The 17,958-nt window shown below is 53.3% G+C and overlaps 2 protein-coding genes across 3 annotated transcripts in view; both read left to right on the top strand.

Moving 5' to 3' along the window:
- The window catches only part of LOC144730030 (scm-like with four MBT domains protein 1), a 76,007-nt gene extending 61,923 nt beyond the window's left edge, over positions 1-14,084 (top strand). For both annotated transcript variants that reach the window (XM_078610499.1, XM_078610500.1), the window contains exons 13-20: positions 555-597; positions 2,797-2,867; positions 3,400-3,539; positions 4,458-4,567; positions 6,473-6,648; positions 8,394-8,557; positions 9,616-10,149; positions 10,768-14,084. In XM_078610499.1, the coding sequence (XP_078466625.1) occupies positions 555-597; positions 2,797-2,867; positions 3,400-3,539; positions 4,458-4,567; positions 6,473-6,648; positions 8,394-8,557; positions 9,616-10,149; positions 10,768-10,908 (1,379 nt within the window). In that variant the 3' untranslated portion in view covers positions 10,909-14,084. The remainder of the gene's footprint in view (positions 1-554; positions 598-2,796; positions 2,868-3,399; positions 3,540-4,457; positions 4,568-6,472; positions 6,649-8,393; positions 8,558-9,615; positions 10,150-10,767) is intronic.
- LOC144729951 (uncharacterized) lies at positions 12,431-17,746 on the top strand. The gene is made up of 3 exons (XM_078610379.1): positions 12,431-12,520; positions 14,485-14,782; positions 14,836-17,746. Exons 1-3 carry the CDS (start codon positions 12,431-12,433, stop codon positions 15,609-15,611), a joined length of 1,164 nt encoding a protein of 387 aa, XP_078466505.1. The 3' UTR covers positions 15,612-17,746.
- The last annotated feature ends 212 nt before the right edge of the window (positions 17,747-17,958 follow it).

The raw sequence follows: 17,958 nt of genomic DNA, 5'->3' as shown, positions 1-17,958 counted from the left end.
CGCGGGCTGTGCGGGCTGTTACGTGCTGTGGCGGGCTGTGCGGGCTGTGGCGGGCTGTCTGGGCTGTGCGGGCTGTTACGGGCTATTACGGGCTATTACGGGCTGTTACGGGCTGTGGCGGGCTGTCTGGGCTGTGGCGGGCTGTCTGGGCTGTGCGGGCTGTTGCGGGCTGTTACGGGCTATGGCGGGCTGTCTGGGCTGTGCGGGCTGTCTGGGCTGTGGCGGGCTGTCTGGGCTGTGCGGGCTGTTACGGGCTGTTACGGGCTATGGCGGGCTGTTACGGGCTGTGGCGGGCTGTCTGGGCTGTGCGGGCTGTCTGGGCTGTGCGGGCTGTCTGGGCTGTTGTTAGCCCATGCGGCACAGGCTCACCCCCCCCCCCACCCCCCTTAAGCACTGCAAATGAGAATAAATGAACTGCTGACGCGTCGGCCGGCGGAATTCAGCGTCGCGATCGCTTGTAGAGGCGTTTCCCCCTGAGCGCCGTGAGCGTGTTGATTTGCACGCCGAGCGAGCGAGCGCCCGCTCACCCCCTGTGTTGTCTCTTGTATTTGCAGTCCCAGCTCAGAAAAAGATTGCCGTCGTGCAGCCGGAGAAACAGTAAGTTGCCGCTTCTCCAGCTCGCCACGGTTGCTGCCTCACCTGGCGTTGAGGCTGCAACCGTGCGGCGGAATTCGCGTTCATATTCACGTGGAATGTGCAAGTCTTCCCAAGACCATTCAAAGTCCTGCTTTTTTGTCGGTTGCCTTGCAGTGAGGACGATAGTAATATAGTACTGCTACATAACACCGCTCAAGACAATGCGTTTCCACTTGAACATATTATTTGCTGCTGCTGCTGCATTGGCAAGGGGGGCGCAAGTGCAGTTCACGAAACACTCGATGCATCTGTCAATGACGCTGCCTTGAAAGGAAACAATGTATATATACACACAGCAGGTGTCATTTTTGGCAATGGCCCTTTGAAATGAAGAAGGTCCATTGCCTGAAACGTCGTAATTCACACGTCGTTCTCCCCTCCTCCGCGAGTGTCCCACTCAACTGGGGGGAGGGGCGGGGGAGGGGCGGGGGAGGGGCGGGGGAGGGGCGGGGGAGGGGCGGGGGAGGGGATGACGATCTGGGGACCCGGGTGGCGGTGGTGGTTGTGGGTTGACGCTGCTCGTCGTCACTTAAGCAGCACCGCTGTGGCGGGGTAGTCATCGGCGGGTGTCCAATGGAGAGACTCGCCCTCGCCACAGGAATGTGGAATGTCCACCGCTGTGGCGGGGTAGTCATCGGCGGGTGTCCAATGGAGAGACTCGCCCTCGCCACAGGAATGTGGAATGTCCACCGCTGTGGCGGGGTAGTCATCGGCGGGTGTCCAATGGAGAGACTCGCCCTCGCCACAGGAATGTGGAATGTCTGCCGCTCAGGGCCGTGTGCAAGGAGATGAGCACCGGCACATTGTACATTTTGAGAAAGAAATCACTCTGACTTTTGGTATATCCTGGTGTTTTGTGCTTGAGAGGGTGGCAACCCTCCCAACCAGACTGCCTGCACTCATAAGGGGTCAGGAGAATGTCTGACATCTCCAGTTTCCCCCATGCGGACACGCGCCGACTCGGCTACCGGCTCCGCGCAAATCCCCCGGCCAAGACACTTGCTGCGTGGACGTGAGAATGGGGATTAAGACTCCCCACTGCTCAGAGGAAGCTTTGCTTCTGCGTAGTCTCCACGGGGGGTGGGGGGGGGGTGTGGGTACTGACCCATGAAGGGATCACGGGCATGTAATGTGAACGGTGTGTCACGGACTGAACGGTGCGCGTGAGGCCGCTCGCGCGTGCCCACGTGTGTACGTGTGTCGAACTTGTTTCGCACCGTACGTTACCCAACCGTGCTAGTCGGAGGTGTACATTGAACTGTGCATGTGAGAATAGATGATGTTCCTGTGTGCTCTGTGCAGTAGTTTTGGGTGACCCTTGCAGCCACTGAAAGTGCTATCAATGATTGCAATTAATTAACAAATTAAATATTTGAATATCAAATCAAGCAGGGGTGGGGCCCCGATTCCGTGCATATCTACATTGCGACATAACTGACATCATCATCATCATGCACACATTTTTTACTGCTGGATGAAAACCTCTCCCATGCCATCACCATCTTTCTCTCTCACTCTTGCACAAGAGCCGATCTCATGGCTCCATATCTGTGGTGCTTTCATCTCGGGTGACTTTTTTCTTCGCCTGATATTCCTTCACCAGTCTCGCCCATTTCGCCATCACCCCCCTTCTATTGAGATAGCCTGCCAACAATGCCTGCTCTTGCTTGTCTATGATTAACTTAAATAAAGGCCACCTCTCAGTGTAAAATCAACCACATTTTAGTTCATCAGCCTCTATGGGCTTTCTGGACCAATGGTTTCAGATAGAATTTGTTTATGCAGCCAAACTCTAGCCCAGAGCCTCATCAGCAAAATCAGACTCATCCGCGCTTTAACACATGCTCCTGGAAGTTCATAAAGTCATGGACAAATTAGTTATTTTGAGTTTGTACCTGGCGAGAGATGTCTGACGATTATTTATTGATATCGTTATAGGCCAAAGTCCCGTACTTACGGTGCATAACAAGTCCTGTGGTGTTCTGGCAAAGAGTTCTGTTAGAACTCTGTGCTTCCAATCTTGTCGCATGGTTTACCCTAAGACTGATAGTGTTGCGTTTAACGTGACTGTCCAGTATTTGCTATCGTGTTCTGTGTAGCCTCTAGTCCGTTGGCACACTTGTTGACTTGGGCATTGTGGTTTGTTTTTATTTTTTGCAGGTTACCCATTAGCGTGGCCACGGAAGACGAGCCAAAGGCCCAAGACCTGACGGTTCACGCGTCAGACACGGGTAGCCGTTTTTGTTTCCGTCCGTGTGTCTTTGTGCAAGCGTATTGACGTCTGTGTGTTTGTCCTTGTGCTTACGCGTGTGTCTCTGTGGGGATGTATCTGTGCGGCGGTTAGCGTCGCGCTGCGGTGCGAAACCCACCAACCCGAGTTTTATTCCCGCTCGTGGCCAACATCAGTGGCGATTATCTGAACCGGTCCTGGGCCCTCCCCTAGGTCGACTCAGCCTGAAATGTTTACCTGGTGCAGTGTGTAAACATCGCCACTAGGGAGACAAAGGCGGCCGGGCGTGGTGCTGGCCACCCACCCCCTTGTGTGCTGTGTCGGCCTTCATAGCTGCTCGCTAACAGCATTTACCCCCAACAGTCTGTTCAGGCTATACGGGGATTCTTTGTCTATGTCTGCCGGCCTTGATTGGTGCTCACCATGTCTTTGTATGTGTGTTGAAATTCTTCCACACCGTACGTAGGCAACCGTGTTACTCGGAGGTGCTAATCGCGAATGCTAATCGAGGGAATCGATTGTCCTGTGCGCAGGCACCGGGATTGGCAAGTACTGCTGCCCTCGGATTTTCTTCAACCATCGCTGCTTCTCGGGCCGCTACCTGAACAAGGGTCGCATCGCTGAGCTTCCGCAGTCCGTGGGTCCTGGCAACTGCGTAGCCGTGCTACGGGAGGTGCGTCCACGCGCAGACACGATCGTCGCCGGCTCACCACGGCGCCCGCACACGTGTGCGTCGTAGGGGAGCGGTAGCGTAGCGATTATGTATGTTTGTATGTTGAACTTCTTTCGCACCCTACGTAGCCAACCGCGCTAATTGGAGGTGCGGTTAGTGCTACGCTCCGCTACGAACCCGGCGAACTGAGTTCGATTCGCCGCTCATGGCCAACACCGGTGACGATCATCTGAACCGGTCCTTGGCCTCCCCGAGGTCGGCTCAGCCTGAAATGAGTAGCTGCTGCTGTGTGGAAATGTCACCAATAGTGAGACAAAGACGGCCGGGCGTGGTGCTGACCACCCACCCCTTCGTGTGCCGTGTCGGCCTTAATGGGCGCTCACTAACAGCACTTGACCCTACAGTCTGTTGAAGCTATAATGGGGGGGGGGGTCTTTGTCTTGTCATGGGAACCTAGCCTGGCACAAGCGCAGTGGTGACATCACCGTCACTTCGTGGCGTATGGCTGTTACTATAATTTGTGGCCAGGTCTCTTCTGAAAAACGGCTACATAGCTCGGTGGGCATTACCTGGTAAAATGTTAATAGTTTCATAGTTTAGTTTAATCGCACTACGGCTGAACAATTGGTCAGGGGGAGGGAGGGAGGGATGAGGAGGGGGGGATGGGGTGGTATGGGGTGGGGGGATGAAGAGGGGGTTGTGGGGGGAGGGGGGTGTGGGGGGTTATGGGGTGGGGGGATGGAAGGAGGGGGGGCGACACTTCTTGCCTTGGAGAGCTCCCCAATGGAACGTGACGGGAAAGATGGTGCCTCTACAAAGCTGGGGGGGGGGGCGGGGGTGGTCGTTGCCGTGGCGACCGGTTCCCCTGGGCGTGCCGGGGCTTGAGCGGGTGGCTGTGGTGGTGGTGCGGTGTGACAGGCGCTGTCCCTGCTGATCAACGCTGCCTACAAGCCGAGCCGCATGCTGCGCGAGGTGCAGCACAACGTAGAGGGGCGCTGGGGCGGACACAAGGAGACGCTCAAAGCCAAGTGAGGCCCGGAGACTGGCAAATACACACGCGTGCATTCGTGTGAAAAAATAAATGCGTGAAAAAATAAATAATAATAGGGGGGTTTTCCCTTTCTCGCAATTAAACAGGTGTTCAGATCCATAATAGAGGTTTTTTTGGGTTGGATCGCGTAAATATATAAATGTGTCGTTAAAACCCGCCACCACCCGACACAGCCAACTAGTTAGGGTTGTCACGTCAACAGAACGTGGCCAATTCGTCATGTTCGTCATGTTCTGTTTACGTGGTCGCAAGAGTGTTAAACACCAAATAGAAACCCTTTTGCAAGGAATATATGTCTGCATTGAGCACACGTACTTGTGGTCAACATGCAACCAAACACATGCTCTGGTAATAGATGGCATTGTCTTGGACAATTGATTGGCCTACATCAGAGACGGCCTTCTTTAGGGCCTAGTCTCGCCACCAGTGTCAGAGCTGAGAACAACGCCAAAATAGCGAACAATCAAAATAGCGAACAATCAAAATAGCGAACAATCAAAATAGCGAACAATCAAAATAGCGAACAATCAAAATAGCGAACAATCAAAAAGGGTAAACCTCTTCTTTTTTTTTCATACTTTTCATACCATGTGCATTTGTGTGTTGGTAACGTACGTGCGCAGACACACGAAGATCCACCGCTCACACCCCCCGCCCGCTCTTAAACCATATCGATTGAAAACACATTTCTTTAGAGATGATTTTTGCGTTTAGCTTGTTGTACTTCCCCCAGCACCTCTGATTGGCACTGTTGGCTATGTAAGGTGCGGAAGAAATTCAACATACATCCCCTTGAACAGACTGTCAAGGCCGGTGCAGTTAGCGAGCACCTATTAAGGTCAATACAGGCACACAAGGTGGCCAGTGCCACGTCTCTTGGCTACCTTTTGTCTCCACACACCCAAATTCCCGTGACTACTCACACGAGCGTGCATACGTGGACTCATATTTATACTGCGCATGCACACCCACTTACAGGGGCATGCATATAGATGCACACACGTGTACGCTCGCTCTCGTATGCTCTCATTCACATGCAAATGCGCGGTTCATCACCCCCATGCACAGTTTGATAAGCGAGTGCATCATTTGCTGGAAATGCAGCTTCCTGACTTACTCTCACCCTCATTGCTAATGCACCAATTGCCCCTCTGTGTGTCTGTACGTGCGGTTTTATTTGACACGGAATGTGTTCGTTTATATCTCTCCCTACTTACACCAACTTAATCTCACTGCCACACCCCACACAAACTTGCCCGTGCGCTTCCACCCATACCCACACCCACCCACTCCCACTCTCACACCCACTCTCACACCCACTCTCACACCCACCTACCCACTTCCGCACCCACTCACACCCACCCACCCACTCACACACACACACCCACCCACCCACTCCCACACACACACACCCACCCACTCCCACCCACACCCACCCACTCCCACACCCACCCACCCACTCACTCACACACCCACCCACCCACTCACACACCCACCTACCCACTCCCACCCACCCCCACCCACCCACCCACACCCACCCACCCTCGCACCCACTCCCACCCACCCACACCCACCCACTCTCGCACCCACTCCCACCCACCCACCCACACCCACCCACTCTCGCACCCACTCCCACTCCCACACCCACACTCACCCACTCCCACACCCACCCACCCACACCTACACCCACCCACCCACCACCACCCACCCACTCACACACCCACACCCACCCACCCACTGACACACCCACCCACACACACACACCCACTCCCGCACCCACCCACTCCCACCCACTCCCACCCACACCCTCCCACACCCACCCACACCCACCCACTCACCCACCCACCCACACCCCACCCACGGCTGCCGATTGCACTGCAAGGTACAAGGGCAAGAGCTACCGCGCCACCGTGGAGCTGGTGCACTCGGCGGAGAAGGTGGCGGAGTTCTGCCGCTGGGTGTGCGTCCGCCTCGAGTGCTGCCCCGTGCTCTTCGGCCCCACGGCCGTGTCGGACGTCTGCCCCGAGCGGTGCTCCAACCTCACCAAGACCCGATACAGTGAGCCCCATACCCTCCCCTCCCTCTACCCGCCCCTCGCCTCCCTCCCCTCCCCACCCCTCCCCTACCCTACCCTACCCACCCTACCCTCCCCTCCCCACCCCTCCCCTCCCCACCCCTCCCCTCCCCAGCCCACCCCTCCCCAGCCCACCCCTCCCCTCCCCAGGCCACCCCTCCCCAGCCCACCCCTCCCCTCCCCAGCCCACCCCTCCCCACCCCTCCCCTCCCCACCCCACCCCTCCCCACCCCTCCCCTCCCCACCCCTCCCCTCCCCACCCCTCCCCTCCCCACCCCTCCCCACCCCTCCCCTCCCCCACCCTCGCCTCCCCCCCCCTCGCCTCCCTCCGCGATCACAGTCCCCATGAAGATGCTCCTCTGGTCAATGGGCATAAACCATCATCACGCAAACTCCGCTCATCCTCGCAGGAGCCGCTTTTGGCTGGCCACCAAACAAGACGGTCACCGCATCACGCGCTGTCTGGAACGTTCTTCTTTCTAATATTAGCAAGCCACTAAATCTAGATTGAAAATTCATTTCTTTGGAACTGCTTTTTGTGTTTAGTTTGTTTTCCTTCCCCTGCACCTCCGATTTGCATGGTTGGCTACATCCGGTGCAAAAAGTTCCACATCAACAAAGTGGCTTCTCATGTGGAAATTCATAGCAACCAAATACTCTAAATGTATGTTGGTAAATGTGGAGGGAAAAACCGGAGGACCCCGGAGAAAAAATCCACGTGACCACGGGGAGAGAGAGAGACACGCAAACTCCAAATATATGTGTAAGGGTCAGGATGGAACCCACGTCCTCCTGTATACCAGGCGAGGTAGTTAACATCTCACCTCACCGATGCCCATTAGCCCCTCCCCACCCTGTTGTGGAGAATGGTCTACAGAAGCTAATGCTGTTTAGTCACAGGTAGCTGACTGGATTCGTACCCAGGATCTCAGCGGTGCCGGCTCTGCGCTCTGACCTCTGACCTACCCAGCAGCCTCCTCCTCCGCTGCCCACTTCTAATCTTTGCACCTTCTCTCATCCGTGCCGCGCGCGACTGTCTTTCTGCGGAAGTGAACATTTTTCTTTGCTCTTTCTTTCCTGGCACAGCCAGGCTTTTGGAACGCCCCTTCCTTCATCTGTCTTGCCTGCGTCATGTGGTCTGATTAAATTAAAGAAAAGAGGAAAAATCGATTGCGTGACAGCCAGTGTGTGCCAGAGGGGGCAGCACGCTGACCATCAATAACAACAACCTGTCGAGCCGGACAGCCACCCATTACTTTCATCGTCAAATAAATTATAATTAAAAGCAGATACCGCATTGGCCGTGGTGCAGCCAATGATGCTGTCACCTCTCACCGACTACCCTTGCTCTGGAGCTGTCTGTTGCTGCCGCTGTCTTGTGATAGCACAGAGCCTCTGTATATTAACGCTTCTTCACAAACAGGAATTATATGTAACCATTTGCTAGAAGTACAGCAAGTTGCTTGCTGATCTGTTCATGGCCAACACCAGTGACGTTCATCTGAACCGGTCCTGGGCCTCCCCTAGGTCGACCCAGCCTCAAATGAGTACCTGGCGTGATTGTGTAAACATCGCTGTCCCCGGCATGGTGCTGGCCACACCATCTGCCCCTCGTTTGCCGTGTCGAACTTCCATAGGTGCTCGCTGACAGCACTTGCCGCGACGGTCTGTTAAGAATCTTTCTCATTGTTCCCTTCCACCTCTGCCCCCCTGCCATGGCAACGCCTAGCGCACTATTATGGCAAGAAGAAGGGTAAGCATGTGGCGGCAGCGCCGCTGTGCGCGGAGGAGGAGACGGGGGCGCCCGGGAAGACCCGGGAGACGCGGGGACGGCGCAGGGGAACGCGGAAGGCACGGACATCCATAGACAGCACCCCCGCCGGGTCCCCACAGGTAACTGCCTAGGCCACAACCTCCTCCACCACCACCACCGTAACTACCGTAACCACCACTACCGTAACCACCACTACCGTAACCACCACTACCGCCGCGGTTGTCACCACCGCCACTAACGCCATCTCCGTTGCCACCACCGCAACCGTCACCACCGTCACCACCGTCACCACCGTCACCACCGTCACCACCGTCACCACCGTTACCACCGTCACCACCGTCACCACCGTCACCACCGTCACCACCGCTATCTTCGCCATCGTCCACATTTGTCGGGTTGGCTCTCCTCCAACGGTCAGATGTGTAATCAGTCTACCGGGGTTCAGACTTATCCTCGGTCACGTTGTGTTATCAGTAGTCAGAGTCTGAACAAAGCAGGGGTCAGTACTTCCAAAGGTCAGCCCTAGTGTTAATTTAGTCAGGATTTGAGTTTTTTTTGTCTTAGTCTAGTCGATGACAGCCCGTGCAATGTTTATCAAGTCACGGTGTTTGGGTTTCATCAAGTGATTATCTCAGTCTTGTCCAGGGGTCGACAAGCAAGATAACAAGAAGAGACAATTTTTTTGAATTCGGTAAAAAGCTCAATATTTCTAGAGCCGCAATGCACTGTGTGGTGAATCCGAGATGGTGGTCCTTCATAAACAGCGCGTCACGAAGCTGTCCATGAAGAGGCGCACGCGGCTCCGGAGCTGCAGGTTGCCAACCCCTGGTCTACTTGATGGAAGCTGTCAAAAAGTTAGTCGACCTTTTTCGTTGGTAAATTGTTTAGTCTTCAGTGCACTGCAGCCTCTGATCATGTCACTCAATGATCTCGGTCTGCATCTCTAGCCGGGCTCGTTAACTTAGTCTCGTAACGGCCACTCGGTGCTTTTGTCTTCGGCGCTTGGCCGCATCCATCGCCATGCTTGGTGATGTTTGTCCGCTCGGGAGTGATCGCCGACTAAACTAAAACGCACTGCGGTGAGCACTCCCCCGCCACTCATCGCGTTCACGCAACCAACGCCGGGGTGGGAGGGGCTAGGCCTTGAGTCGTTCCGTTCCTCCGCCTCTCTCTGCAGAACAGCGTCGACTTGGACGACGACGTTGATGAAGAGGAGGAAGAGGACGACGACGACGACACGATAGAGACGGCGAGCAGCGAGACGTCGAGCCTGGCGGCGCGACCCCGCACGCCCGACGACCCGCCCCGGCGGGTGCCGCCCCTGCGCATCAACACCCGGCCCCAGATCCCCACGCTCGTCGCGCCGCCCCCGCTCCAGCGCTTGCTCCGGAAACGGAAAGGTTCGCGCAGCGGCTCCGGATCTGGCTCCGGCTCCGGTCCCGGCTCCGGTAACGGCTCCGGCCCCGCCGAGGCAGCGGCAGCCGCCACCACTTCGCCGCTGGACGAGAACGAAGAGGAGCACGGCAAGCGCGGGAAGCGGTCGGCCCTCGGCAAGGAGGAGGAGGAGGCGGCATCGCGAGCGGCGGCGGGGAAGAGGTCGGAGGCCGGCTTCCGACTGGAGAGCAACCCCCTGAAGTGGAGCGTGGCGGACGTCGTGAGGTTCATCCGCTCCACTGACTGCGCGCCGCTCGCCAAGGTCTTCCACGAGCAGGTGCCCCCCCCACTCCCCCCCCCCCCCCCCCCGAGACTTCCTCGCCAGCAGGGTGGGGGGGGGTTTGCTTCGTCTCCTCCGGCGTGGCGGGACGTGGCGTGTGTAGCGCGGGGGAGGGAGAACGTCGCTGTTATCGCCGCTCGGCCTGTTGAGAAAAGAGTTAGCGGGGGTTGCTGCTCTGGCGGGAGGCGTGAGTGTCGTGACTGAGGGGCGAGGGCCAACGGGCGGGATTAATGACGGGAGTGGCAGCCGAGGAACGGAATGGATCCCAGGGGTCATCCAGTGGGGATGCTCGAGCGAGGGAATTTGCTCGTGCGCAGGCCCCCTTGGTGGATTCGCATGTCGCAGGATCCTGAGGCATTGCGACGACATCGGGAGGCCTTCATCCAGCAGTGCATTGATCGTGGCAGATGATTCGATCCATTGTTTTGAGGATTGTGCCTGTCTTATCTTCGTATATATATATCTCGTCTCCTCCCTGTGTATCTGTTCTTACGAATGCATTGATGGGGCCTCTTTTCCATGAGCTGGACCAACCAAAACCCGCCCACCCACCCACCCCCCATGCAGTCACCTCTCTCTCTCCAGTATTTCATCTCTTGTCTCTTTCACGCACAGGAGATCGACGGCCAAGCGCTGCTACTGCTGACCCTCCCCACCGTGCAGGAGTGCATGGACCTCAAGCTGGGCCCTGCCATCAAGCTCTGCCACCACGTGGAGCAGGTGAAAGCGGCCTTCTACCACACGTACGCCAACTGAACCCGCCCCAGGCCGGGCGTGGCACGTGGCACGGCGCATCGTTGCGGTGGAGCCAAAGTCACGACAAGCCGGATTACCGACGCGCAGGAGAACGTTGCCGTGGATTAATTTGCAGGGCGAAGACAGAAGCTCTCATTCGGGAGAGCACGTGGATTCATTGCGTTGCGCCGATTACGACGTGGAAGTGGAGGGACGGGATGCGTTCGGTTTGATACGTGCGCCCAACCGGAATGCTCGCGGAGGACTTACTCACTTGGCCGACGTGAAATTCGACAATCGAAAAGCGTTGTTGGAACACGCGGATTCGGCGAACGGCCCCGGTGGAGGGCGCTCATGCGTGTGGAAATGGACGTGGTAGTGAACGCGGCTCGGGAATCCAAGCGGATGAGCGGCCTGCTTGGAAGATGCCTGGGAAGGAGGACCATGTGGATGAGTGTAATGTGGGAAGTGACCGGCGGGCGGGGAACAATACTTGGATTAGGTGACCGAGCGGAGTGGCGAGCGAGCGTGGAAGACACGGAGTCGGCGCTTGCTGTTTCACGTCGCAGGTGACAGATTCTGCCCTAGAGAGAGAGACTCTGCGGATTTATATTCGCCGCGAAAAGATTACATTTATTTACAAGAAAGGCCCGCCTGCTGTTTATCTCGAGACTCGTTTAGCAACGTATTTTTATTTTATGGCTTGGAGTTGTGTGTTTTTTTTTTATAATGAAGTTTTATTTGCGGTCGGTAATTTATATATTTTTTGTTAGTTCTCGTTTGAGCTGTCGTTGGAAAATGGCAATTTGATCGGTGAAATTCAAGATTCAACCACGTGGAATGTATTTCCCAAGCTTTAGCGCATATTCGAGAAACGCACGTGCACATTGCTCTGTCTCTCATTGTCTATTTCCCCCCCCCCCCCCCCTGAAAACTCCCTCTTGATCGGAGGCAGGCCATGCGTAACACAATGCACATGCCTCTTGTGTGTTGTATATCCGTCGATGAATGTTCTGTTCAGGCGTTAGCCCTGGGAATGTGTACCGCCCGCACGGTCGTCGCCAGGAGGAGAGTCGTTTTACATCGGGTCAGATCTTCTGCCGATATTCCCCGAAGCTCACGGTCAAAAGTTTTTAATTGAGCAATTTGCATTCGGCCGGTGGACAAGCGATTTTTATAATTCTATGAATTTTTTTTTAGCGTCAAAAAGTTTATTTTAAAGTCGTAAATTAATTTGCTGGGTGTTGAGGCCAACGCCCCGTCTCGTGGATCTTTTAACCAAAGTATCGTCTTTTTATGTGGGGCATATATATGCCTGTGGTGGAACTGAAGTGTGTGTGTGTGTGCACGTGTGCACGTTTATATGAATGTACGTTGTCTTAAACCCTGTTGTAATAAACCTACATGTAATCCCCCCTCCCCCTCCCTCCCAGTACTGTATATGTGTACACAATCAGCAATGTACTCTTCCTGATATAACACCGAATGTTGTGGCGCTCTGACATGTTTTCGCGTCACGCCCTACCGCGTGTCGTTTGGGGCGATGTCCGACGTTTCGCCACACTTGCTGGGAGCTTCTCGGCGAGCCGAATTTGGTTCCTCGTGTGGCGTGTGGTGTGAAACGTCGGACAAGGTGGGGCAAACCCCGTAAACGCTTCGGAGAGCTATTATGGCACAACCGCGAAAAACTACGCGGTCGTGCTGAACGTTATGACCAGAAGTGGATGCGATTCGTAATTGGTTTCTTTCGGGGTTAGGTCGTGTGTCAAAATGTGTGTTGTTATACCCTCAACCACGTGACACAAGATGGCCAATCGATAAAAGTGTCACTTGAATCGGACGTGCTTGGATCTCGTGTGAACAACCTGATGATGCTGGTTGTTACTCTCAAAAACAACAACAGCCGCTTCGACAACCACCGCTGGTGGTGGTGATGACGATGCGGGATTACACGTGGCTGTGTTTGATTCTCGCGACACTTTTATTGATTGCTTGCGTCGGGTGGAGGAGAGCATATGACACACTCTACCCCCCGACGACCCAACCCAAAAGAAACCAATCATGATGTTTGGTTGTGAAAGCCTACGTAAGAAATTAAGAAGTTGATGTGTTTGCACTATCGTAACTGTATCTTCTCTCATCACTCTGCTAAAGGACCCCCCCCCACCAACCCCTTCCCCCCCCCAAAAAAAAAATAATGAAAAGCTCTTGTAGTTTTAACCGTGGGCACTCTCCAACACACGTTTTAAGCTTTGCCAACAAAAAAATATATATACTTTAAATTTACCAATCGCTGAACCACTGTGGACTTTCTGAAAAAAAAAATGCAAGTGACGGTCAAACAAAAAAAACCCACGTGGGCTAATATTTTTGATCCAACGCTTTGTTTATTTGCAAAAGTTCACGCACACTTTCGACCGTGGCCATTATGGACTTAGTGTAGATATGTGAAGGGTTGTTGTCAAATTATCCAGCGTGTAGCAGCATTAGTCATTTTAACACCATTTGTTTCCCTTTAAACACGGAGCCTCCTCATACAAAAAGGGCATGTGCTAATGGTATTCCTGTCCCGCAAGTTGCATTCGTGATGGAGTTCCCTGCTGCACGTGTGTGGATATTGCACATGGCGATCGTGGTTATTATTGAGTATTTGTCCGGACCATGCTGGCACAGCTTCCCACGCGGTAATGAGTTGCTGACCTTCCATTTAAGCAAGCCTCTCTCTCTCTCTCTGATTTATTACAGGTCATTCTTATTACTGTACATTCGCACCAGAGGTAAAGCAAAAAAATGTGCTTTTGAATGGAATGGACACGTACCAGAAGAAAAAAAGAAACTCGCATAACCAGATATTTGTTTATTTCCTTGCAAATATTCCTGCCGTTGCTCTCACCAAATCTGGTCGGTTAGCATTGGACTTCTGTGATAGCTGGTCGTGATGATGAAACCGATAAAAAATTGTTTTTAAAACACGCTTCCTTATAACGAGTCGCATTTATAACGCAGGACGTGTTCTGTTTATAACCCGACGCAATTTTTATTTTTTATATCCCACGTTAAATTGTGCAGCAGCAGCAGGGAGGAACGTGGGGAGAACTAGATGGCACTATTACAGGTAAATATGTATGCTTTGTATTAAACGATGATCTGGGGGGGGGGGGGGGCACCTGTAATTTAAATAAATTTGGAAATCAAAACCACGTGGCTCAAAGTTAATCGGCGTAGGTTTCGTGTTCGCAATATCACGGTCAATCTGTCGTTATCCGTTTCCGCAACCGCCTTGTTGTTTACGTGAAGAATCGGTGTGCATCGGCTGCTTCGTGGTTCGCTTGTGGGATGGCGCGTTCGCTTGCAAGAGCCCGACGGCTTGAATCCCAGTGTCTTTGGGTACCGGTTCACATTATCCACGCAACGGTGTTGTTGATGAGATTTTTTTTTATTGATTCCTCCGCTAACGGCGCTCGGGAGATTCGCTGCAGTCACTCACTGGCAATCGGGCACCTTATCACCTTTATATCGGTACTATAATGGTCACTTTTCCGGTGAACTTCCACTCATTGGTTAATACACCCATGATGAGAGGACTCGGCCTAGCAGACTGATTGTTTCGTCTCATCTCATACTGTGTTCAGCCACCACTGCAGATCACAACACTCACCCACTCACTCATCCACACAGTGTTCAACCACCCCACTGCAGATCACAACACTCACCCACTCAATCATCCACACAGTGTTCAACCACCACACTGCAGATCACAACACTCACCCACTCAATCATCCACACAGTGTTCAACCACCACACTGCAGATCACAACACTCACCCACTCGCTCATCCACAGTGTTCAACCACCACTCTGGAGATCACAACACTCACCCACTCACTCATCCACACAGTGTTCAACCACCACTCTGGAGATCACAACACTCACCCACTCACTCATCCAAGGTGTTCAACCACCACACTGGAGATCACAACACTCACCCACTCACTCATCCACACAGTGTTCAACCACCACACTGGAGATCACAACACTCACCCACTCACTCATCCAAGGTGTTCAACCACCACACTGTAGATCACAACACTCACCCACTCACTCATCCACACAGTGTTCAACCACCACACTGGAGATCACAACACTCACCCACTCACTCATCCACAGTGTTCAACCACCACACTGGAGATCACAACACTCACCCACTCACTCATCCAAGGTGTTCAACCACCACACTGGAGATCACAACACTCACCCACTCACTCATCCACACAGTGTTCAACCACCACACTGGAGATCACAACACTCACCCACTCACTCATCCAAGGTGTTCAACCACCACACTGGAGATCACAACACTCACCCACTCACTCATCCACACAGTGTTCAACCACCACACTGGAGATCACAACACTCACCCACTCACTCATCCACAGTGTTCAACCACCACACTGGAGATCACAACACTCACCCACTCACTCATCCAAGGTGTTCAACCACCACACTGGAGATCACAACACTCACCCACTCACTCATCCACACAGTGTTCAACCACCACACTGGAGATCACAACACTCACCCACTCACTCATCCAAGGTGTTCAACCACCACACTGGAGATCACAACACTCACCCACTCACTCATCCACACAGTGTTCAACCACCACTCTGGAGATCACAACACTCACCCACTCACTCATCCAAGGTGTTCAACCACCACACTGTAGATCACAACACTCACCCACTCGCTCATCCACACAGTGTTCAACATCGACAGTGTTGTTTATGGCTGCCGACTTCACTGTTTCCTCCATGGGGCCTTTTGCTTAGCAACTGCGGTTTGTTTTTTACACGAGACGGTACACGGGAGTCGGATTGTGCGTGTATGAATCATTTGTGTACAAATAATGCAGATAACATGCTGATCTTGTCATATGGCATGGTGTAGCGAATGAGTGTAATCAATGACTAGTATAATCATGGTACCTCTAGGTGCACTGCATGGGTGGTGGATGCTATTTAAATGTCAAATGATGATGTGGGGACAAAATACCAACGAGATTGTCAAAATAACACGAGGTCTTATTGACTCGAATGACGGACGCAGTTAATGAAGTTGCGAATGTCCATGGATGGATGGTGACCTGTGGAATGAACGCGCGCCGCTCTTCGTTAGAAGCGCAGTGAACGCATGGGGAGGATGATACCACGAGGTCCCGCAAGGAAGGAAGGCGGTCGTTTTACCACGTCAGGACCCAGAAGACACTTTTTTTTAAAAAATGACAACTTCCAAAAGTATAATTTGATCGTGAACGACATTCCCATCGACAACAACAACAATCAACCGAGGTGAAATTATTTGTCTAACGGTAATTATTTGATCACGTGAACATAACAGGACGTGTGTTGAACTTCTTTCGCACCGTACGAAGCCAACCATGCCAATCTGGAGGTGTGGGCAAACGATGCGTTCTTGTAGGGGCAGAACTTCGAAAGCGAGTCTGTGGAATTGCCACGTGCTTTCAGACTCTCACACCTGCGAGGCGGAAAGGTGAACAGAAGATGGCAGGAAGGAGATTGTGTTCACGAACTCATCTGTGTGGATTTTACAGCGGTGTCATTTTCTCGCTTGCCGCGATGGGCTTTCCCGAAACACTCCAGTTTTTTTTTTCTTATCCCACGTGGAAGATGAGAAAACAAATCGGAAATGAATTAACTCTTGTGCGTTAACGTCGCGTGGTTAAAGTGATTGCGTTCCCTGCCCCCTTGCCGATCCACGTGGGGGAGGGGGGGGCTTTGCACAGCGGTGAATTTTGACGGGAGACCTGCAATTCAGTTTGGTGTACACGGCCCACACGGCACGCCCGTTTGCAGTCACGAAAGCTTTAAATCGAAACGTGGGGAAAAAGTTTCCTCGAAACAATTTTTATTTCGTCGTCGGGTGTTGCTCATTTGCACACTTAAAACTAAAACATTAGTGACTTAAAGCTTTCGTGACTGCAGGAATTCACATTCTTTGGGTTTTTCGGTAAAGTCACGTAGATAGATGATCATTTCCTTTGAACCATCTACGTGACTTTACCGAAAGACCCAAAGAATATAAAACATTAGTTTTTTTTTTATTTTACCAGGTAAGGCCCACTAAGCTACACAGCTCTTTTTTTCAGAAGCGACCTGGCCATCACGAATGATAGCTCAACGAAGTGGGCTCATCGCGTGGAAATATATCTCAGCCAAATCCTCTAAAACACGCGCCGTTGATTCTAAACGCGGAGGGAGAAAAAACCCGGAGGACCCGGAGAAAAATCCACGCGGCTTTTTAAAAGTGCCCGCTGGCTGCGCGCACGGTTCAACGGGGTTCTTATATTCGGTCGGGGTTCCTTCGAGCGCCTTTCACATTTTATTCCATTTTGTTTGTTTTGTTTTTGGTATCCCCCGCACGGACGGGGGGATGTGTTCACGACGTGCCGTGCAGCTCGTCGCGTCCAGCAGCAACGCGCGTTCATTCCACGGCACCTGCTCGGCGTGCCTGCGGGCACACTCTCGCCCGTGAAGAGGCGACGGCGCTCGCTGGCCCTGCTGATGATCATTAACGCACGCGGGGTCTGGTCTTCGGTGGCCAGAACCTCCTACATACAGATTGTATTAGATATATTTACTTACGTAGCGCCTTATTCCAAGGTGCTTTGCAGAAATTCTAATATTGCACATAAGACGATCGTGGTTGAGATAGAGTGGGGTTATGGTGACAGGAGAGCATGCGGGAGTGGTTTAGGAGGGGTCGTATGTATGATTAACTTCTTTTGCACCGTGCGTAGGCCACCGCGCGATACGCAGGTGCGGGAAAGTGATCGCAGTTGGGACCGGGGTAGTGGGAGGGGTTGTGGGTAGTGATAGGGTTCGTGGTAGGGGTAGTGATAGGGGTAGGATAGTGATAGGGGTAGTGATTAGTGGTAGGGGTAGTGTTAGTGGGGTTAGGCCTGGTCGTAGCTGGGAGGCGGGGGGGGGGGGCAGGGAGTAAGCAGTTGATGGGCTAGAGGGAGAAGAGATGATAATTGATGCACTGCACGCTTG

The sequence above is a fragment of the Lampetra planeri genome, chromosome 34, assembly GCF_965212315.1.
Source record: "Lampetra planeri chromosome 34, kcLamPlan1.2.h2, whole genome shotgun sequence".
Classification (NCBI taxonomy): Eukaryota; Metazoa; Chordata; class Hyperoartia; order Petromyzontiformes; family Petromyzontidae; genus Lampetra; species Lampetra planeri.
Note: the sequence above shows the minus strand (reverse complement) of the source record. Positions and strands in the feature narration are given on the sequence as shown.